The 23,604-nt window shown below is 39.9% G+C and overlaps 1 protein-coding gene across 3 annotated transcripts in view; it reads right to left on the bottom strand.

Moving 5' to 3' along the window:
* Positions 1 to 10,346: 10,346 nt before the first annotated feature.
* TMCC3 (transmembrane and coiled-coil domain family 3) overlaps positions 10,347 to 23,604 on the bottom strand; it is a 109,478-nt gene continuing 96,220 nt past the window's right edge. For 2 of the 3 annotated variants that reach the window (XM_034403090.2, XM_034403091.3), the window contains exons 2-4: positions 14,788 to 15,704; positions 13,894 to 14,029; positions 10,347 to 13,245 (exon numbers count right to left, since the gene is read on the bottom strand). In XM_034403090.2, the coding sequence (XP_034258981.1) occupies positions 12,943 to 13,245; positions 13,894 to 14,029; positions 14,788 to 15,704 (1,356 nt within the window). In that variant the 3' untranslated portion in view covers positions 10,347 to 12,942. The remainder of the gene's footprint in view (positions 13,246 to 13,893; positions 14,030 to 14,787; positions 15,705 to 23,604) is intronic. The other variant, XM_034403092.3, reaches the window with a different exon arrangement.

The raw sequence follows: 23,604 nt of genomic DNA, 5'->3' as shown, positions 1-23,604 counted from the left end.
CTGATCCCTCAGTTCCCCTTTTTGAAGAACCAGTGGTAGAGACGGAGGAAATCCCAGGACCTAAATTGTTCAGGGAGGTATTAAAGAAACAGTGGGCAAGTCCAACCTCGGGGCCTAACCCCAATCAATTGGACAGGCGTATGTATAATCTTGCCCCGGAATTGGCTAACCTGCTCCAAATTCCTACTGTGGACCCTCCAGTAGCTGCTCTGTCCTCTTCTTCCAATCTAGCTGGACCTCCTGAGGATAACCTCCGGCCAGAGGATAAACGCCTTGAACAATCGTTGGTCAAGGCTCATCAGGCTTCGGCCTGGGCAGCCAAATCCTCTCTGGCATCATCATTTTTTAACAGGGCTGCCATCCTGTGGGTAAAGAAATTACAGAATAGACTCCCAGTCTCAGACACTAGATCCCATCAGGATCTTAATAAAATTCTGGCAGCCCTGGAATTTTCTGCGGACGCGACACTTAACTTGTCCCGTTTCACGGCCAAGTCGATTGGTTCCTCTGTGACCTCTCGCTTGTTATGGCTCTGTAATTGGCAGGCGGACGCCAAGTCCAAGTGGCGTTTGGCCACTTCCAAATTTGATGGTCCTTCCCTTTTTGGGGCTCCCTTGGAACCATTGTTAGTTGAGACCAAACACAAACGATGTATCCTTCCCTCTGTGTCTAGACGATCGGAACAGTGGAATTCCTCTACCCCGTTTCATTCCTTTCGTTCCTTCAATTCCTATTCGGGGGCTCGCTCTTCCAGGTCCTTTCCAGCCCGCTCCCAACCTCCGGACCGTCAAGGCTCCCAGAATCAGAGAGGGCAATCAAGGCGTTCCTTCCGGGGTGGCCGGGGGCACCCGTATAACAGGTTCCGTTAACTGCACGTCTGACCGTCCCATTGGGGGCCGCCTGGCTCTCTTTGCCAGCCAATGGGAGTCCTCCTCCTCGGACGCTTGGGTCAGGGAGACAGTCAGGTGGGGCCTCTCCCTTGAATTTCTCTCCATTCCTCCCGACAGGTTTCTCTGGTGCCCTCTTTCTAGGGATCGGCAGAAACGGCTCCTGCTGGCAACAGCCATCCAACATCTTCTAGATATTCAAGCCATTGAACTTGTTCCTCAGGAGCAGCATAGACAGGGTTTTTATTCTTGCCTGTTCGTCGTTCAGAAATCTTCGGGGGGGTAGAGAGCTATTCTCGACCTCAAGTCTTTGAACCGCTGGATTCCCTACCGGCGGTTCAAGATGCAGTCTCTCCAATCTATCTTGGAGGGTGTCAGGAAAGGGGACTTCCTCTTGTCTATCGACTTGACGGAAGCATATTTATATGTCCCTATTCATCCGGCCTACTTTAAATTTTTCAGGTTTTGTCATGCGGGCCACCACTATCAGTACCGTGCCCTTCCATTTGGCCTTTCCTCGGCTCCCCGAGTTTTCACCAAATTAATGGCCGCCATTGCGGCACACCTCCGAGCTCGGCCGATCCGTATCCAATGTTATTTGGACGACCTGCTCATTCTCTCAAGCTCAGAGGTCCGGGCACGGCGAGATCTGGACTCCACCATCCAGGCCTTGTCGGCTCATGGCTTTTCCATCAATAAAGCCAAGAGTCATCTGGTACCAACCACTCGCATCCAATACCTTGGGGCTGTTATTGATACGGTTGAGAGCAGGGTCTACCTTTCCGAGGAGCGTCTGGCCAGTCTGCGGTCTCTGGTCAGCTCAGGGGTATCCTGTATCTCTGGCGACTCTTTCTCAACTCTTGGGGAAGATGGTCTCATGCATTAGCATCATACCATGGGCCCGTCTCCACTGCAGAGCCCTGCAGTGGTTTCTTCTCCCGTATCAAAAGTCCCGTATTTCGGCTTCTAAAAGAATTGTTCGCCTTGTTCGATTGTGCTTCAGTCTCTCCGATGGTGGTCCTCCCAATCCCTTCTCAAGTGGAGGGAGTTCAGGGAATCCGATCCCATCATTCTGACAACCGACGCCAGTTTACAAGGCTGGGGTGCCCATGTCCAGTCTCATATAGCCCAGGGGTTCTGGTCTTCGGAGGATCGGGTTCACAACATAAACTGGTTAGAGCTCCGGGCCATTCACCTGGCCCTTCGAGTCTTCAAGGACAAGGACAAGGACCATCATGTACTTTTCCGCACAGACAACGTAGCCGCCAAGGCTCATGTAAACCGCCTAGGGGGGACCCGATCTCGCCCCCTTATGGAGGAGGCTGAGAGGTTGGGAGCCTGGGCGGAGGACAACTTGAGATCCCTTCGGGCGTCTCACATCTCTGGACTGAACAACACACAAGCAGACTGGTTGAGCCGGTCAACCATGGACCATGGAGAGTGGCAACTGGACCCGGCTCTGTTCCTGCGCATCTAAACCGCCTGGGGAGACCCGCTCTCGCCCCCTTTGGAGGAGGCCGAGAGGGTGGGAGTCTGGGCGGAGGACAACTTGAGATCCCTTCGGGTGTCTCACATCTCTGGACTGAACAACACACAAGCAGACTGGTTGAGCCGGTCAACCATGGACCATGGAGAGCGGCAACTGGACCTGGCTCTGTTCCTGCGCATCACTCACCTATTCGGCTCTCCAGCAGTAGACCTGTTCGCGACGAGCAAGAATCGCCAGACGACCAGGTTCTTCTCCAGGTTCCCAGATCCACAGGCGGAGGCAACAGATGCTCTTCACTGCACGTGGCCAAGCGACCTTCTCTACGCCTACCCTTCCCTTCCCCTCCTACCCAGAGTCATTCGGAAGCTCCTGGAAGAACGGGCGGAGTTGATCCTTATCGCCCCACATTGGCCGCGCCGGCCTTGGTTTGCCGACCTCCAGGCTCTGTCAGTCCGTCCTCCCTGGCGCCTGCCTCCCGACGACATCATTCTCCACCAGGGAGCTCTTCGTCACCCGGACACCACTTGGCTTCAACTGACCACTTGGCGGTTGAGCGGCAACTTTTAACTGGAACCAACTTGCCCAGACATGTAGTCGATACCATCTTGGCTGCTCGTCATCCAGCCACGATATGGATTTACAGAGCTACTTGGCGTTCCTTCAGCAGATGGTGCACATCGCAAGGGTTGGAACCCCGATCAGCGTCCACCGAACAGGTACTGGTTTTCTCCAGAAAGGGTTGGACGCAGGGCTTGCCCCCAATACCTTAAGCAGGCACGTAGCCGCTTTGTCTTCTATCCTTTGTTGAGGTTCTCGGCGGTCTCTCGCCCATCGTCCTTTAATCCAACTTTTCCTGAGGGGAGCCTCTAACCTTAGACCCCAACCTATTCACCAGTTTCCCACGTGGAATCTCTCCAAGGTTTTGGATGCTCTTACTAAAACACCGTTTGAACCCCTACATACGGTGGGACTTCGGTTCCTTTCGTACAAGGTTTCCTTTTTAATCCCCATTACGTCAGCTAGGCGCATCTCAGAGTTGGCGGCACTATCTACAAGGGATGACCTCTGTGTATTCCCTCCAGATAGGGTAGTTCTCCGTTTAGACCCTACATTTATTCCGAAGATCAACTCTCCCTTCCACAGGTCTCAGGAGTTGATTCTCCCTGATTTTTGTCCTCATCCCTCCCACCCAGGGAACAGGTTTGGCACTCATTGGATGTTCGCCGGGCATTACGCATTTACATACGGCGGACTTCCTCTTTCCGTAGGTCTGAGGCCCTTTTCATTTCCTTTCAGCCTTCCTCCCTGAGCCTTAAGGTTTCCTCACCTACCATAGGCCGGTGGCTGAGGGCAACTATCACCTCAGCTTATGAGACCCTGTCCTTACCGGTCCCCAGGAGGATCACAGCGCACTCCACTCGGAGTGCGGCAACTTCTGCAGCCTGGGCCACCCAGACGTCTCTCCTAGACGTTTGTCGGGCAGCCACCTGGACGTCCCCAACGCCGTTCATCCGCCACTACAAGATAGACCGGTTTGCTTCGGCAGAGGCAGCATTTGGACGTCAAGTGCTACAGCAGGTGTGCGCGGACCAACCAGATTCATCTCAGGTGGATCCCCCCCAATAATTTTCGGGCTTTGGCAGGTCCCTCTCATGACCACTGGTCCTTTCCCTCCTTAGAAGGGGCTTTGTCTTACCTGAAAGCCCGTTCTGAGGACAGAAGGACCAGTGGTCATTCCCACCTCTTCATCCGCTGGTCTGCGTGTCCGTAGCACTCCTTCCTTTCCTTTTTCTCTCTAGTTTCAGGATGGCGGGTGCGTTGTCAGACATCACATTCCTCGTCCGAAAGCTGGGAAGCAGCAGCAGGAGGAGGAGCTTATCTTCTGTCTGACTCGATTGGCGTGATCTGGTCATTAACCCTCTCATGACCACTGGTCCTTCCGTCCTTAGAACGGACTTTCAGGTAAGACAAAGCCCCTTCTCCTCCAGATTTTATGATAGGCGGCAGATTATCTTTTTTCGCAAATCACTGGGATGCCACCATTTCAGATTCCCGGGTTAAAGACACAATTCGATTCGGCCTAGCTCTTGAATTTCGCTCCAATCCCAATTTTTTTCTGCGCTGTCCTCTGTCTTTGGACAGGACCAAGCGAGCCCGTGTAGATTCAGCTATTGAACATCTTCTCCGCATTAAGGCTATTCAACCTGTCCCGTCAATAATGGGGACAGGGTTTTTATTCCCGTTTGTTCCTAGTGCAGAAATCTTCGGGGGATTGGAGGGCTATTCTAGATCTGAAATCCCTGAACCAGCATGTAATTTACCGCCGGTTCAAAATGCAATCACTACAAACTATTCTGTTAGCTATTAGACCTGGAGACTTCAGATCTTCAATTGATTTAACGGAGGCTTATTTACATATCCCTATACTTCCTGCTCATCGCAAATACCTCCGTTTTAGTTATATTGGCCGACACTTCCAATATAGGGCCCTCCCATTTGGACTATCCTCAGCGCCTAGAGTGTTTACAAAAGTTATGGCAGCCCTAATTGCCCATATATCATCTATCCTGGTTAGGATACTTTTTTACCTGGATGATATTCTCATCCTTTCCCAGTCTGAGGCCAAGGCTCACCGGGATATTGCCACTTCCGTCCAGATTTTGAGGGCTCATGGTTTTTCCATTAACTGGAAAAAGAGCCATCTAACCCCTTCTACCCGTCTACAACACCTGGGCTCGGTAGTTGATACCGTTGCCTCAAAGGTTTTTCTGTCTCAGGATCGTCAGGATAGTCTCACTGACCTTGCCCGCCGTTTTAGGCATCAAAAGTCTGCCACCCTCCTAGGTTTGTCCCGCTTATTAGGTAAAATGGTATCCGCATATGGCATAGTACCCTGGTCTCGTCTTCATAGCAGGGAATTGCAGTGGTTGCTTCTCCCTTATCAACGGAACCTCAGCAGCAACTCGTCCCTCCTTCTGTCTCTTCCCACGACCGTCGTCGAGTCTCTGAGATGGTGGACTCCCAAAGCAGTTTCCAAGGGCTGCACGTTCCAGGAACCTCACAGAGTAGTCATCACGACGGATGCGAGCCTCATAGGTTGGGAGACGCATCTAGGAACACACATGGATCAAGGCAAGTGGTACACTCTGGAAAGCGATCTCAACATCAACCTATTAGCGCTGCGAGTGGTGTATCTAGCTCTTCTGAGCTTCAAACACCTTGTTCTAGGCAGGGATGTTCTTATTCTCATGGACAACATCACTACCAAAGCACACATCAATAGGCAAGGGGGGACCCATTCAAGGGCTCTCCTACAGGAGACTCTTCGCCTGGGCCTCTGGGCCAAGTCCCATCTAGAGTCTCTTCGGGCAGAACACATTTCGGGGATAGCCAATGTGCAGGCAGACTCTCTCAGCCGCACTACAATCGACCAGGTGGAGTGGAGCCTGCACTCTCTTCTCTTTCAAGAACTGATGAAACGATTTGGCACACCACTAGTGGACCTGTTCGCCTCAGAGCACAATCATCAACTTCCTCGCTTCTTCTCCCGATTTCCCTCTCCGGGAGCGGAAGCGGTGGACGCCTTGCGCAATCCATGGCCCTCGGGGGTTCTTCTCTACACATTTCCACCATTCCCTCTCATAGCCAGGGTGATCCGGAAGCTCCTTAGGGAGAGGGCAGAGCTCATCCTTCTGGCTCCTCACTGGCCGTGACGTTCATGGTTTATGGACCTGGTGTCACTGTCCGTAGCTCCTCCCTGGCGGATTCCAGATGACCAGATATCACTCCTACAAGGGCGACTTGTTCATCCAGATCCTCAGTCCTTCCAGCTAGCCGCCTGGAGATTGAGTGGTTCCTCTTGACAGAAGCGCAGGTTCCTCCGGATGTCATCATTACCATCCAAGCCTCTCGCCGTCAATCTACGACCCGTATCTATGATGCCACATGGAGGGCCTTTTCCAATTGGTGTAGACGGCGCAAGATAGTTCCTACCTCAGTATCGATTGTTCAAATTCTTGGTTTTCTGCAAGAGGGATTCTCATCAGGTCTCTCCCCAAACACCCTACGGAGACAGATATCCGCTATTTCATTCATTCTGTCCTATGCCTCATCAATATCTCTCTAGGGAGCCACTGATCCGCAGCTTCTTACGTGGGGCTACTAACCTCCGTCCTGTGGCCATCCACAGATTCCCAATGTGGGATCTTAACAAGGAGTTGGCGGCTCTCACCAGACCTCCCTTTGAGCTGCTGCGGGAGGTTGACCTCAAATTTCTCTCTTTCAAGGTTTCATTCCTAGTAGCCATAACCTCAGCTCACCGTATTTCGGAGTTGGCAGCCCTGTCGATCTGTAAGGATCTGTGCATTTTTCACACAGACAGAGTAGTCCTTTGTCTTGACCCGGCCTTTGTCCCAAAGATCAACTCAAGTTTTCCACAGGTCAAAAGAACTAGTTCTTCCCAACTTCTGCCCTTCCCCTCAGCACCGGCTGGAACGGATATGGCACACTCTGGACGTTCGCAGAGTGCTTAAAATTTACATTGCCCGCACATCTTCCATCCATCGCATTATCCAGAGGCATTATTTGTCTCCTTCCAACCCTCTTCCATGGGTTCCAAGCTGTCCACTACGGCAATCGGCCGTTGGATCAGGGCCACCATTGTTTCGGCTTATTCCGCCCAGTCCTTACCGGTACCTCGGAATATAACGGCCCACTCCACTAGGAGCACGGCCATGTCAGTGGCCTGGTCCACCAGGGCTCCCTTGGAAGAGGTCTGCCGGGCTGCCACCTGGACCTCTCCTACACCATTCATCCGACATTACAGACTGGATGCCTACTCTGCGTCCTTCGGTCGGAGAGTATTGCAAGGAATACACCTGGAGAATATTTCCCGGATCCGGCCTACATCCTCTCCCTATCGGACATTGGCTTTGGTATGTCCCAGGCATGACTGCCGTGCCCACCATTAGGAGAATGGGCGTTGGTCTTACCTGATAAACGCTTTCTATATCAGGCAGGCATGGCAGTCAGCCCCTCCCTGTCTAGGCCGTTCCCGGGCATCAGGGGTGGGTGGCACTTTCATATGTTTTCTTACCTTACAGACACGACAGTCTGCTGATCTACCTCGTCTCAAAACTGAACTACACAGGAAGAGGTGGGACTTAAAACTTTCAGCAGACCCGGTCGCATTGGAGGAGAAGCTATGTCACTCCAAGGCATGACTGCCATGCCCGCCTGATATAGAAAGGGTATATCAGGTAAGACCAACGCCCAATTTGTTTGATGCACATGTGTGTAGAAAATGTTGAGAATCAGAACCTTACGTGATTATACTAATTCTGATTTTAGACAATTTCATCTTTCTTCTGAAATTGATTTTAGACAATTTCATCTTTCTTCTACTTCCAATCTCCTGCTTACAGTCTTACTTGAGTTTCTGCTCTCCATTTTTTTCTGAAACACCTGAATTGCAACTTGTAACCCAGGAAACAGATTTTCCTTGATCCCAATAATTGTTTTCAAGTTTTTTATTTGCTGCATTCCCTTCTGTCAGATTTAAATGTGAAAGGTTTCCAGATTTGATATATTGCCAACATCTTCCCAGTTGGTAACTTCAGAATTCATACAGCCTCACTAAGTAAACTGAAGTGAGCTATGACAGATCCAGCTAAGGCAATTTCACTGGGCTCAACATAGAGGTTCCTCCAGAAGAAGGGGTATTTGTTTGTATTAGTTGTTTGCTATCTATTTCCATAAGCTTTATGTGGCTAATAATCTTAAAATAAAAGACCACTCCTCCAGATAATTAATATATGTATGTATGTACGTATGTACGTATGTATGTATGTATGTATGTATGTATGTATGTATAAACAAAATTAAAAAATTGTTTTTTAAAAAAAGAATCAAGTAATATATCATCACTTGCAAATCTCACTTTCAGTAATAATTACCTCCCTCCCTTGTGTAAGACAGAACAACTTAAACATCTGCCATAGTCCTAAAGACAAGGGGAAAACAGCTGGCCAAAGCTTTACCGAAGGGAGTTCTAAAAGTTGAGAGCAGCTACTGGAAATGTTTCCTTATAAGGCCTTCTCAGGTAGCTATTCTATAGGGATGAAGGAAATTGATCCTATCTGATCTGGTCAGATGGGCAAATTAATACAAGAGAAGGGATTCTGCCTTCTAAATCTAGTACTTAAAATGATCATAGTTTATTTTTCATTCAAGGTATCTAAAGCAATAGTTATGATATAATGGTGAATTATTCCAGGATTCAAGATTTCCCATACATTCCCGATTGCTTGACTCTTCAAAAAACACAAAGAAAAAATGTTGATGTAGGGGGGAAAATGTAGGAAGCATTCAAATGAATATTCTGGTTCTTGGCTTCAGTCTAAGACTCTTAAGATAGGAATTGTAAAGACATTGACATGTTAGGGCCTAATGTTTGGATACGTCATTTAGCCCAACTTCAGGAAAAGCTGTGCTGTTATATCTATAAGCAATCTGACTAAACTTATGGATGGAGTTTATTTATAGCAAGGTGACCTGGTTGCAAACCATCTTGAATGCTTTTAGTATGCTGCCTTTGTTCAGCAGTGCTAAATTCAATTACATCATTCTTTAGTTCTTAAGTTAGTCAATGATTTCTTTGAAACAGCAGTCATTTAATTAAGCAAGCTACATTTGACACAGGAATATTGGCAGTGTAGCATATGTCTAAATGATGTTAAAATTTAAAGCCAGAATTTTCTGGTTAGAAAATTGCAACTAACTATTTTTGAACTAAAATGACAACCAAAAATGTACAAGAAGCTATCTAAGGTTCAAGAAAACAGAGATAGTCTGACATGGTGTCTGACAATCTCTAGGTTAACACTTTTGAATCATACACACAAACAAGTGAATAAATTATATTTTCACTGTTGTGCACTTTCTGTGGCTTCAAGCACTGCTGCAAAAACTCAATTTCAATTGTAAGAACATGAATATCCCTCAGTGAAACAGAGGATGGCTCTTAGCAAAAGAACTTGGAGGACTGTACTATAAGCAGCAAGAAACAGACAAAAGCATAAAATTGTTTTTCCCATAAAAATGAAAAGCAGAGCTTCTAAGAAGTGAATCCATGTATTTTATATATTTAAATAGGCAAATGTAAACAAGAGATCGTCATTCACAGCAATGGGTCATGTATTAAGAAAAATATATATTACTGTATCCTGAGAGATAGTAGCCTAAGACATTTTCCTGCCTTCCTATATCTCATGTATAGAAACTAGCAGCAATTGAATCATGTCTCAACATTGGTGACCAAATAATATTTTCCATTATGCTTAACTAGTTTATAGCTCAAGACAGGCTGCGTGATATATAAACAGTGTCTTCCCAGAGATAGGAAGAGACAAGATATTCAGCCTGAAGTAGTCCATTATTCTGTCCAACAATTCAAAAGTACTGAATTAGAGTCAGAAAGAGGCTTTATAAAAGAATAATCAGTAGTTTAGAAAAATAGTTTCAAAGTTTTAAAAGAGCAAATTGCTTTTTGTAAATAGAAGAATACAAATATTTCTGAACATGGAGTTAAGTTGTCGGTTTAGAATTTGGAGCAATCTTATGAATTTTTATGAGAGAGAATGGTGATGTCTCGGACAGGGAGGAATTCAGAAATAACTTCATTAATATGAGCTGAAAAAAATAAAGCCAACTCTCAGCTTTGGTATAGAGTTAGAGTAGATGATCTCCAAGGCCCATCCAACCTAATATTCTATGATTTGCACATAACTATAGAATAAATTATATAATTGCACATGATCTGTTTCAATTACTAGATTAAAATTTGTTCAAACATAAATTTTTAATAGGAATTATGAGCTCCTAATATATAGTAAGAGAAAAATAATCAAATGTGATAAAAAACTAGAATCTTAATTTTTTAAAAAGAATTTTACTAATTTGAGACATGGAAAAATAGGATATGGATCTTCTTTATTTTCCCCCCTTTTAAAGTAATCTGAATTCTTTAATTTTCTATGCAAAGTATTCATCTAGTAAGAATCACTGAAGGGAAAGAAAGCATTATATTAAGAACAGATTGTAAGGTTTTATGCCAATTATGAGGTTGATCAGAATTTCATAGGACTAATTAGTTAAATGCAGATAGCTTTAAAACAATGCCTCTTGTATTTACCAGATTACTAGTAATTGTTTACAGGATTCAGTATGATCAACTTAACATTGGCATTGCCTGATACAGTGAAGGGCTATCATTTTTACTGTTAAGTCCAGTTCTACTTTAAAAAATAAAATTGCACATATCATTTATAAACCGTTTTTATAGTGCAAGCATTATTACTATTTACATATTGTACAATACCATTGCACATACTTAAACATGGAGGTTGCTTCATTTTTGCAGCATTTCTTTAAAGTAGTCACATGTTTTTGACTTGTTAAAACAGCTTTGCCTATTTTTCAAGTTTATGTGACGCCTAAAAAAAAGATGTGGATGCTTTAAAGAGAGCTGTGCTTATGCTCATAGCATTTTGAAACAACACATCCAAATTTTCAAAAGATGAAAAACCATACTGGGCAACGCTGTTATCATTAGAGCATCCATACCATTATAGTCATGAAACACAGTAGAAACACAACTCAACAGAAAATGTGCAAAAGGCTTACAGTGCATGTCTTAAGGTCTCAACCAAGTCAATTTACAAGAAAGTGCTAAAAATAAAACACATGCCTTAAAACAAAGAACATAATCACACTAGTCTATCTCCCATCTTTTCACTTCGCAGCCAATTCTATTCAAGATGATTATACAAGAGTATTCTTAGATGAAGTCTTGATTCAATACAAACTTCACAGTGATTACGGTGTTACTGTAGGCTGAAACACAGTAATTTGAGAATACTGCACCAATGTTATGCAGATTGGTACGAAAGCAGTATTGCTCAGTATCGTAGAGAATGACAGATAGCTGAATAAGGAAGCTAAAGGGAGGGTGGAAAAGAGAAGGGAAAGATAATAACTAGACATAAAAAATGAGACCTAAGAGGTCTCACAGTTTGAGGTAGAAGGGGAACTCACTGCTTTAGTCATTGATTCTTTCTTTTCCTGGGGAAAGCACCATCACAACCATTTCTAGTTAGAAGGCCAGCTGCTTACCTTATATGCACTTTGCTGATTCTAACAGAAGTGGATGAAGAGACATTTACCAATTGTATAGGCAGATGCCATTACCATCTCAGAAGCAATGGTGATGCATATAGGGAGGGTATCCAAGCATCCAACTATCTTAGAGCGGTGTGTTCTTTATTTGTGATAAAAGAGCTACTCCAGATTATTAGGGCATGGAAGAGTAGGGAAGAGAGAAACAATGTAATGGTACATGGGAAAGACCTTGAGAGACCAGGTGAAAAGATGCTGCCTAGGGAATGATCAGATAAGAGAGAGTATCGCCCACAGTAGTATAGTGGGAAGAGCAAAGGGATCTGTTTTAAGTTCTTGGACTTTAAAAGTGACAGCAGGATAATTTGCTAGATTCTGTTAATGTGGCTTTACAATAAAATAATTAGTGTATCTGGTTAAATTTCCTATCAAGTCAGCCTGGTAAGGCTAACAGACAGTGGTTGAATGGTTTGGCCTCAATTTACTCTTCCTGGTCCTATGTTTTGAAACTACCGAACAAGATGTCTTGTTACACTAGTTTTGTTTGTTCCTTGATACTAATGTGTATATTTGTGCTCCATTGAGAATGATTCTATCTCCTCCAATGTCTGTAAGAGGATGAACAGTTTTTCTTATCTTTTGCATTTTTGATAAATGAGGTGTTTGGTAGGCTACAAAAATTTTCCTGTAAAATAAAGAAATCCATTTTTGGATTGACAGAAGAACCAAGTGCTTGATTTCATTTGTAGTAGAGATATCATCTTTAAGATCATGAAGCAAAATCATAGTGGATTAACTAATTTGAAAGGCAAAATAAATTCTAAATAGTTAATACCTGTATACTGTATGTCGATTGGATAAAAAGGGATACAAATAACAGAAGATAATTCACATCAGCACAATTCCCACTACAGGAATGTTGATCATCAGGTAACCTGGGAAATTTGTCTAGCATTTTCTAAGACACAGATATCTTAATTTACTATTTAGAAATATACTACAAGGAAAATGCTTTAGATAAGGATAGGACATTGTAAATTTCCATTTAATAAAATGTAATTAATTATTATTTCTTCTATTTTTTTCCATTTGAAACTTATCTAATTAGTATCTTTAATTCAGAATTTGGCTGAAAACTGGGATGCAGAAAAGTTGGTTGGATTAAGGCAAAAAGATGTATACACATCATCCACTTCACATCAGATTCACGTCATTCCTTATGCTATGATTGCTAAGATGAAAGCATTGGCAGGAATTTTCAGTCTTACAAGCTTATGCCCAGGTGGGAAAAATAGTCTTCACCTAATCTGTCTGCTTAGATTACAAGATTTGATAGCCTGTTTAGATGTCCAAAATATTTTTTTTAAAAGGAAAGTGTCCATACTTGTGTTTTCATCTTGATATAATTATCTGTTCTATGGCACAGATAATGTAATCCCAATTTTTGCATAAAATTGCAAGAAAAATTACTGCAAAAAACGTGCAAATAATATGGAAACGGCTTTTCATCATAGGAGCTATAAACTTTGCTATGGTGGAGACACATACAAGAATAACAGTCATGAAGGCCAAGACTACGTTTATGCTTTTTCCTAGTAGGACTTTGGCATTAACCGTTTCCGATTGTAACGCTTGCTGTTCTTGCTGGTGGAGCTCCAATTTAGCAACCCGTGTCTGGCAAGATTCCAAAGCTTCCTATTGGAAGAAAACAGGAAGGAAACACAGTGGAACAAAATGTTAAGGAACTTATATACAAAATAGATTTCCATTCCTATCTGATCAGTTCAAGAAGTAATTCAGCCTACTGTATTCTACTGGAAAATGACCTTCAGAATTCCCAGCTCCATTATACCATTGGAGACATAGATATAAATGTTAAAGATTACCCTCATTTTGTGTAAATGATTTAAAATATACCTTGACAATAATAAAAGTTCAAACATTTCTATTCCCTTTGAAGATATAAAAAGTGATGGCTTTTCATTTTTACTTTCTCTGAATATATTGATCATGAAAAGTTGAGTCAACTTTTTAACTCACACTAAATTTTAAAGGAAATTATCATACTTAAGAGAAAAAACATCGTTCTTTAATTATAAGAACAAGGCATCTGACATTTTACATACTCTTCCCAGCTTAATTTGTTAAGGACTTGTGTTTACAAATATTTTTTCAGAGTAATTAATCTTTAAACGTTTAACAACCAATTTATTTTTCTTTACAATTAACTTTTTTTAACTTCCTGAAAATTAATTTTCTGGATGGCAATGTACGGAAGAGCTCTTTGCACTAATATTCTTTACACATAGAAAACAATATTATTTAATTTAAAAAAGTTGATACCTGAACATCACGTGACCGCTCATAAGCCTGATATGCTACTTTTTCTTCAATACTGGCCAGTTCTTGTTTCAAATAGGCTGTTTCATGTTGATGGAGGTCTGTTAAATCATTTAGCTGGTCTTCTAAGTGCTCATATCTTCATACGAATTTCAACAACAAAAAGATTTATTAAAGTTACTTTTGGTGTAGTTCATCTATGTATAACTTAAAATATCATTTGTAGGCTTTTTAAAAATCATAATAACCAGCCTTTTCATGAAGTGAGTATAAGTTGCCTTATATAGAAACTAGATATTTTAGACTTTTTAAAAAATCAAATTGTTGATTGTTTTAATTTATGTAGTCACCCATCTCAAATGCATGACTCTGGGTGTCTTAAAACAATTTAAAACACTACAAAAGAACAAAATACAATCTTAAAAGAAAACCATATAAAACCGTATGACACAATCCACAGCCAAGATATATAAAACAGTAAACACTCAAAACAACCACTGTATAGGCTTTAGGGCACATCTATAATCACCGGCCTGGAGGCAATGTCACATCTTTAAGCTTTACAAAAAGCCAGCGGAGTCGAGACAATATGATCTCCCAGGGGGATGATATGCCAAAGGGTGAGTGTGCTCCATGACAGTAAAGGCTCTCTTCCTGGCTCCTGCCAGATAACATTCTCTAACAGATTGGGACCTGAAGCATATCTCGCCTACCAGTTCTAATGGGATGGGTAGATGTAAGCAGGGAAGGCAGTCCTTCAAATAACCTGGTCCCATGACATGAAGGACTTCATAGATCATCACCAATATCTTGAACTGAAACCAGAAGCATAATGGCAGCCAACCACCGATAGAGCAGCAGTGTACAATTTTAATATAATAACATATAATTGTATACCTGAATCTTTCCTCTTGCACGGTCTGAGAAATAAAGCCATAATCTCTTTTGAACTGTACTTTTAAATTCTGAATATCTTCTGATAATTGGGATTGTGCTTCCTTTATTTCCCTCAGTTCTTCCAAGAATATGGAAAGTTTTCCATGGTTGTCCAAAGTATTTGCCCCACCTTGACCAAAAGATTGGTTTCCATTACTATCTATGGATCCCGATGTTCCACTTGAGCATTCATCATCACTGGTGTATTTTGGCTTGGCTACTATGGTGGCACTACCACCATAAGCCCTAGAAGTAGTTTCTGGTCTGAAGTCATCTAAGCTACTCTTCAAGTGAGCAATGTTGTCAGCACTACCAAACTTATTCCGAATCAGATTTGCAAACTCCCTGGATTTGTTGAAAACAAACACTGGAGGTGTCAACGAAACTCCTGGAACCCCTGTTTTGCAGCTTTCATTGGCCTGGCTGGTAGCACGAGCTTTTCCATGTGCATCTTTTAAAGAGTGTTGGATTTCCTTTAGGCTGTCTTTGGAAGTATCTCTGGTGCTTTTGGAGGAACTGTTCTGTTCTATTTCTTTTAGCTTTCTGTGATATTGTTCCAATTTTTTTTGCAGCTGGGCTATGGAATGGGCAGACTTCTGATTCTTTTTTTCAAAGACTTGTTTAATTCGTCCAGCTTGTTGTTTGTCTGCAGTGTTCACCAGCTTCAAGTACTCGGCCACATTCCCATCTCGAGCTGTTTGTTCTATTTTTATTTGCTCAGTAACTTTCAGAATTTTTTGTTTCAGACTATCTGCACTGAGTTTTACTTTGTGAAATTCAAATATACCATCAGGTACATCAAAATTCAGATTAGTGTCTGAACCTCCACGGCGAATATTAAGTGGCAAACTGAGTGTATTCACATCATGTCTTTCCACCTAAGAAAATATTAAATATAAAAAACAATAAGGATTTTTGTGTGTGTGAAGTATTATATATACAGTTTTAAGTTATTGTAATCAGAAACTATTCAGAAAGTTATCAGAATTTATTATCGTAATTGTCATGGGAAATAAAAAAAATTGCTGCAGAAATACACTGAAAAAACAGTGTTCTGTTCTTTCCATAAGGTTAAACACAATAAATAATAAAACAGAAGTAATAAATAATACAAAGTTATATGATTTTACTTCACAATAATAAATAATTTTAAACCTAATCTATGTTACATTCCTAAATGTATTCACTTTCATTCAGAAGTTAAAATAATATAACTGTTCTGCAGATAAAAGTTCCATGGGTTGTTTTGTTTGTTACACAAATTGTTTATTTTTATTTATGTATTCAATTTCTATAGCCATCCATCCCAAACAATGACTCTGGGTAATTTATAGGCAGTATTTTTTTTTAAATTGTAAAACAGTTAAAAACAGTTAATTTTTTTTCAAACTATATATAATTACTTCTCTGGTCAGTTTCTTGAGTCTCTAAACAAAACAAAAATATTTTTATTGACTCAACCAATCAGGAGTCAATTGTTGTTGTTGTTTTACTTAGTTCTAAATTAGTGGCTATTTTAGTTCAGCTATTTGATCTGTTTCTTTCTTGGTATCTCCAGGATCTACCAGCCCATTACAAATGATTATCATTTTCCAATTTCACAGTAAAAAAGTAGCTGAAATACATTTAGCAAAGCCAGAACAAGCTCTTCTATATGTTAGCATATCAAATTGCACTGAATCTGAAAAGCAGAAATGTGTCTAAGTGCAGTAATGTCCTTAAATGTACAATTTCTTTTTTGATTGTATTATGTTTGTGCATATGTCTTAGCATATTGGAATGACAAGAATAAAACAATTTTAGTAGATTTTGATTTAAAATTATCTCTGTGGTAAATTTTGAATGTATGTAGTCGCTAGTCAGCTATTAAGTGCTAACAACTCTTTGTCAACTGTGCGTCTAATAATAAAATATCACATGATATAGAGACTGGTAGAGATCTGTCTGTCTGTCTGTCTGTCTATCATTTTGAAAACAGGATATTGAATTATTGCCCTATTTCCTCATGCAAGCAAAGTTTAGTTTAACATATTGCAAAAAAAGTATAAAACCACAGAACAAGAAAAAAATGTCAGCTGAACATATAGGCTCCTAAAAAGGTAGATGTCTACATGATCACAAGGTAGATTAAACAGCACAACAGTATAAAATATTTCTTTTTGCGTCATTGGGTACAGAAAGACCTTCTTGTATATCATATCAGGCTGCTAACATATTAAGACTAACATGCCAAAATACTGAATAATTTTCCAGTGGAGTCCTCAAACACTTTGAAGAACTCATTAAAACTGAAATTCACGTTAAATATTTGGAAGAAAATAATAGTGCCAGTCAATTGGAGTGAAGGTAGTAGATAAACTGTTTCTTGGGGTGAAGAGATAAAAGTAGACACTGCATTGGAAAAGTAAGGGAAATGCTTAGATAATATTATGAATGTTAAGGATATTTCAATGTCCCAAAGGTACTTTTTAAAGCGGCAACTACCTTTGGGACAACCATGACCTGGATGACTGAGAATCTCCACAGATATTTCAATGATAACAAAGATCAGAATAGTAAAAGTAAAGATCTTCACAAAAGTAAGGGATGACTAAGAAAATTAAACCTTGAAAAATAATGAAAAAGACAGAAATTGTTGAATTATGGTCTTGGAGATGGTTATTAATCAACCCACTCCAGAGGTTGATTGCTCTCTTAGGCAACGATCAGTAATCAAAACTCAGATGTGATGCGAGCAAATGACAGACTTAAATAATAGCTGTACTTGGGAAGTTTGAAGGAAGTTGAAGAAGATAAGACAATAGATACAATCAACGGATAAGGAGGAAAAATATTGGAATGTCATTGGAAAACATGAATTATTGCTAAGAACAAGTTAAAATTGTAAGCAAGTTAGCAAAAGTAAAATCTGACTCAACGATGTAAATTACTGACCAGTGGGGAATTAATTTTTTTCTGTTAAGGAGTTGGAATAGAAGGATTAACTGTATATTGAACATGAGTACACATTATGTTATAGGACCAATGCTGAGTTTAGTGGTACTTTGATTTGTTTAATTTAGAAAGAAGCAGCTTCAAACTACATCTTAGAGTTAAATGGTGCCTGAAGGGTACTTTGCTTTTTCTGTCCCAGCCACGTTCTACAATATCTCCCCTAAGTTCCAAAATCAATACAAACATTTCTAAATGGCACAAGGTAACTATGTCATTCTCTGTTCCCAAAGCAGCATTTCTTTTTTTAAAAAAAATAGCATTAGAATTCTAATGCATACATTTCCCCATAACATGGATTTAGAGACATATGACACATATGTACCAAATGAAATTACTAGTTTGGCAGTATTCCATTCTTAGTGGTCTAATCAGAGATTAAGATTCAGGACTCTACGCAGTTCAGATAATTAAAACCACAGAAAACAATAAAATACAGATAATAATAAAATAACCTCATAAAAACTAAATTAAAGCCATAAAACATAATCATTGGGAAAGTGCAAATCATGTGTCTATCAATACAACCATCTAGCAGGCTCTGTATTTGCTTTGCTTTGATTTTCTATTTTATTTTACTTACATTCTACTGCTTACAAAAAGAATAAACAAAACATTAAAGGTTTCTTAATGGACAGTAAAATTAAAGCCTTAGTTGGAAGTAGTCACTCATCTAGGCTATTTTACGGTATAATTTATTTTTTCCAGGTGGCTTTGAAATTGCAAGAATTAGATGTACCAATACAACTGGATTATAGAATAGATTTAGCCAGTCTGGATCCAAGTTTATCAACACCCAATTCCTACTGGAACACTATTTTTGTAGCACACTGGAAAACCTGGAAAACGTTCCTTAAATGTTTGGTTTGGACTCTCTTCAGACAGACAGCCATGTTATACAGTCCAAGACAAGCCTTGCAGACTTCCATCCTGCATCATCAATAACCTTGTATGTTGGGGATTCTGAACATCTGGAAAGCATCAGTTTGGGAAGGCTGAACTATTTTATGATTTGGGTGTTGTGCCACTTCAGCCAGCTGTAAACTATTGCATAACACTTGGTTAACGAAACAATGTGTTAACACAATGTGTGAATTCAACCATTATATGTGTTATATTGCAATGATAAACCCAACAGTATGATATACTGTCATAAAATTCAGAAAAATATGAAGAATCATAGATACATACTAGAGTAATAGAACAACTTAGTGCAAAAAATAGCCTTGATTTAAATTTGATTGTATGCATACTCTTCTAAGCTTTTTATCATAAAATGACTGATAGACAAAACTGAGAAACATCTTATGTATGACTCATCTCCTAAAGAAATGGAAACATCTTGAGTTAGTGTAAACTTAGAGTAATATTATGTGCTAAATGATTTATGTTTATACAAAATATAATCAACAGTTGTACCAAGGGCAAGTTGCATAAGCTTCAGATCTGGCTACAATATTATTTTCATGGTGTAAAAATATTTATAAATATTATGCATAATCATATGCAGAGCATACTCTGATTATCTTGCGATTTGAGTAACATGAAATCTCTCTTTTCTACAAAGGGACTTCCAGGTTCCCTATGATGTGCTCATATCAATACAAAAGCCATCTGAGGAAGCAAACAAAGTACATTTTTGTTGGATGAAACAAACATGAAATCAAATTACTTATGTTTGGAGAACAACTTACAGCAAGGGTCCCCAACCCCCAGACCACTGCCCATTACCAGGCCATGGCCTATTCAGAAGAAGGCCATATGAGTGGTGTTCATGCCAGCCTGCCGTTTGTGCAAGTTGAGCTACATATGCGCATGCACTGGCTCACCATTCACGCAACCCAGTTCCCATCTCCCTCACAGCTCAGCTGCCAAGCCACCAAGGTTGGGGACTGCTAGCAGCCTGGCTGGGGGGGAGGGTGTTAGAGGAGAACTGGGCCATATGCAAGTGCCTGCCGGCTCACTGCTCACGCAAGTTGAGCTGCCCTCACATGCTCCAGTCAGCCACTTGCACAACCCAATTCTGAATATGCCACGGCCCGGTAAGAGTCCATGGCCCAGGAGTTGGGGATCCCTGACTTATAGAATAAAACCACGAATAATGAACCATCTCATTATTTGCCTGAGTTTTAAAAAGGTAATTTTTAAAAAAAACAAGTACGGTATGTAAATAAATTAAAAAGATAAAACACATACATATACGTTTTACACAAGAAGTGTTGAAAGCGTGCACACACCCATGAGCAGACCAGTAGCAACGGGTTTTAAAACCCGCCCTGGTTTGAATGATCTGTTTAATATCATAATTTGCTTTAGAAATGTCCAATCAGAAATAACTAAGAAACTATGAAATAGTCCTGAACTCCTGAAACAAAATGAAACTGATTTGCAAAAAAAAAAAAAAAAAGACATTATATTACAATCTATTGAACATACTGTTCAAAAGAAATACTAAAGATACATTTACTCTTAAGAGTCATAAACTTACATTTATTCTAACTTGTTTGGCTGTTTAGCATAATATACTAAAACCAGTTGCAAGCCAGAATTTTTATTAGGAGGGCAAATGTTCAAGCATGTTTGACATTATGCGTCTGATTAATGCTGTTCTTTTAAATGTGGAATGAAGACAAGTGCCAGTTTATTACATTCAGGGTAAAACATTACAACAAGGGCGGGACTTAGCAACTTTGACAGGCTGAGTCTATCAACCTGAACAGACGAGCACACCTATCCTGGCTGCTGTCTCCACCCACAATGGAGAACATTATTTCATTGAGATTAAACTCAATTCACTTAATCAAGATTCAACTATTTCCTCTTCTCCAATGGTTACCTAGTAGCTGCTTAGTGGTATCATATGACATAAAAATAATCTTTCTTAGATAGTAACTTGCATCCTCTTAATTTCCGTTTCTTCTTAAAAAATGGAATCAGCAAAAATAGTTTAAAACTTTCTCTCCATAGGGTACTCCCAATTATAAAAAATAATTACATGTGTAGCTGCACAGTGAAACAAAATAAAAAAGAATGACATGCTTCAAATGCCATTATTTTGATCCTAAATTCCTTAATACATAAAGACAATATACAAATTAGTCACTTCTTTATTATTAGCATCCTCCCTAGCATTTCTAGTACTTAAATAAAAAGAATTCTCCAAAGATAAATTTTGAGTATACAAGAGAATAAAGGAATATGTCACAAAATGGAAATAACTAAAATGTGCCGAATATATGCATTAATTAAAGGGGCATCAGCACAAAGACTACAACCCTCTACCATAAATCTTAAATTTTATTCTACATTCTCTGCTGTTAAGATCTAATATCGAAATAAAGTTCACTAAATTTTAAAACAAACGTGATAACCACAATGTATTATTTTATATTTACTGATTGCAGCAAAACAATTTCCCTAAAATAAACACTACAGTACGTGCACAGCAAACATGATGCTTATACTGAATATCCTGGGCTGCAGTGTCTCATTTTAATATGCTGGAGCTCAACAAAAATAAGCACAATCTTTTTCAATGGTAATGCCTGCTGTAATGAGATGCATCTTTAGAGAACTGGAAAGGAAAGCAACACATACAATTTGTGTCCCCATTCAACTGTGAACTAATTAGATAGAATAAGAAACAGCTCCAGATTGGGTCTAATAGGCTCATCAGCACAGTCTCTAGCTAATATTTTTGCTATTTAAAAAATAAATAAGGCATTTGAGAAATATCTTTAAACATTATGTTGGTTATGGTCATGATGTTCTTTCTGCTGCTTGACAAAATACCATAGGTGCTATTATTGTTCTACCTATCTGACATTTCTGAGCTCGTATATGCCTTTGAGATTCTTCCAATTGCAGGATATTTGTGTTCTCACTGCTAGAGTGTTAGAGGAGCTGTTGCATGGCAGTTGCCATTAGGATAGCTACAGACTTCTTATTAATGTACCAGTAACAAGATGTTAGTCCAACTCCTTGATTTTTATGAAAGAGAAATTTACATCCATGGCAGAGATGAATTAAGCATAGAAGCAACTCTCTTAGTATATACTTGACACCAATATATGTTCATATCATTAAAAAACTGTTTTTGAAACAATAAGACTTAAAATGTCAGCCTTAGTATTTCAGGAAGCTATATATTAAATATGCAACTCCAACCTAGTGAGAGTCATATTGTGATCTAACTCATCACCTATCACTGATAACTTAAATGGGAACCAGCTGGAAGACTACAATTGCATCCAATATTAGCATAGTGAGAAAAGCAAACATAAAATGTAGTTCTGTGTTGCTTTTATGAAAGTTTCCGTAAACAGTAAAAGTATCATATAAACATCACTGGATACAATTCACATATTATTTTGTTTTATTTATAAACAGAAATTTAGAGACAATGGATAGTTTCATGATCAAACCGTAAAACAAAGAGCAATGGGCTAATTCGTCCAGTTTCATAATCTCAGCATAAGTTTGGATCCAGACCAATGGGTTTTCAATTTACCTGCCATTTCACAGATTTCCTTTAGGGATGTCTCCCCCTTGTTTGCTTTTCTGACTACTTCAAGTTTCTACCATATACGATTCCCTTAGTGTACACATATACACACTGAATGCACATGCTAAGCAACATTGTCCAAAATAGGAGGACAACAGAAGAAATAGAAACCAAGTAGAATTAACTACCTCTAAATGGCAATATCTGAGCTACAGATTTCTCTCTGTCTCACATTCGGAGTAGATCCAGGTGTGTGTTGTTGTTTTTTTAAACAAATGGCTGTGAGATTTTCTGGGACCTTAAGGATAGAGAGGAATAGGGTACAATGAGAATGATAAATCTGTGGAAAATGATCAGAAGAGATTGTGCAGCCAATGTTTCAGCTTCAGCCGTACTTACCTATATAAACCAATTAAAACAGTTGTTTAATCTGATAGGCCATGTGAATGAAGTTCCAGTGAAATGAAAAAGCTTTATATTAACTGAAATCTGCTACATGGTAATTCAGCTGCCAGCAGATGGTGCTGCTTCTTTAATTATCTCTATATAGAGAAGAACATCAAACTAATCTTTTAAAAAAAGGTATCCATAGGACTCAAATATAGCCTATGGTAAATTGGCATGGTTTGGGATGGTTGTGTATCTTGCTTAATAGTTTTCCCACTTCCAATAATACAGCATCTTGTGTCTTTCTTTCTCTCAAAATCAAACAAACTACATTATGGCATGATGCTATGTTGCAGTAGAGCAGTTTGGAGAAGGATATAAGCAGATGACTTTATCTACCAATCTAGTGGGCAGAAGTGAATTTTAACAACTGCTTCCTGTAATACATTTAACAACTAGTTTTTTAAAAAATGAGTGTTCCAGGCAAGAAATGATGCCATGCTCAGCTATAATACCAATACTCAGCTATAATTGGATTGCAATACTTTTTCTACATGGAGAATTTCCACTTCATTCTTGAAGGTATTAACATGATATTTCACTCACCCAACACTGTTTTATCATTAACTAAAACTGTATCATGCCATTTGTACATAGTGCTCAGTTTATAAACTTATTACCAATATTATTATCTGTACACAAATTGAGAATCAACTTCATTTTTAAAAAAATACTCCTAGTTCTGACTTTAGATAACCCCATTATTCTGTTTCTCAAAAGTTTTTGCTATGACGCAAAATGCCTAATTAATGTCACAGGAAGCCAACAAATGTTAATCTTTCCAATTGACTGAGATTTCCACATGCAGTTTCATGAGGTATTCACTAGGGTACTAA

This window comes from Pantherophis guttatus, chromosome 7, assembly GCF_059756535.1.
Source record: "Pantherophis guttatus breed Tessera chromosome 7, ASM5975653v1, whole genome shotgun sequence".
Classification (NCBI taxonomy): domain Eukaryota; kingdom Metazoa; phylum Chordata; class Lepidosauria; order Squamata; family Colubridae; genus Pantherophis; species Pantherophis guttatus.
This window is presented reverse-complemented; position numbering and strand designations above follow the sequence as displayed.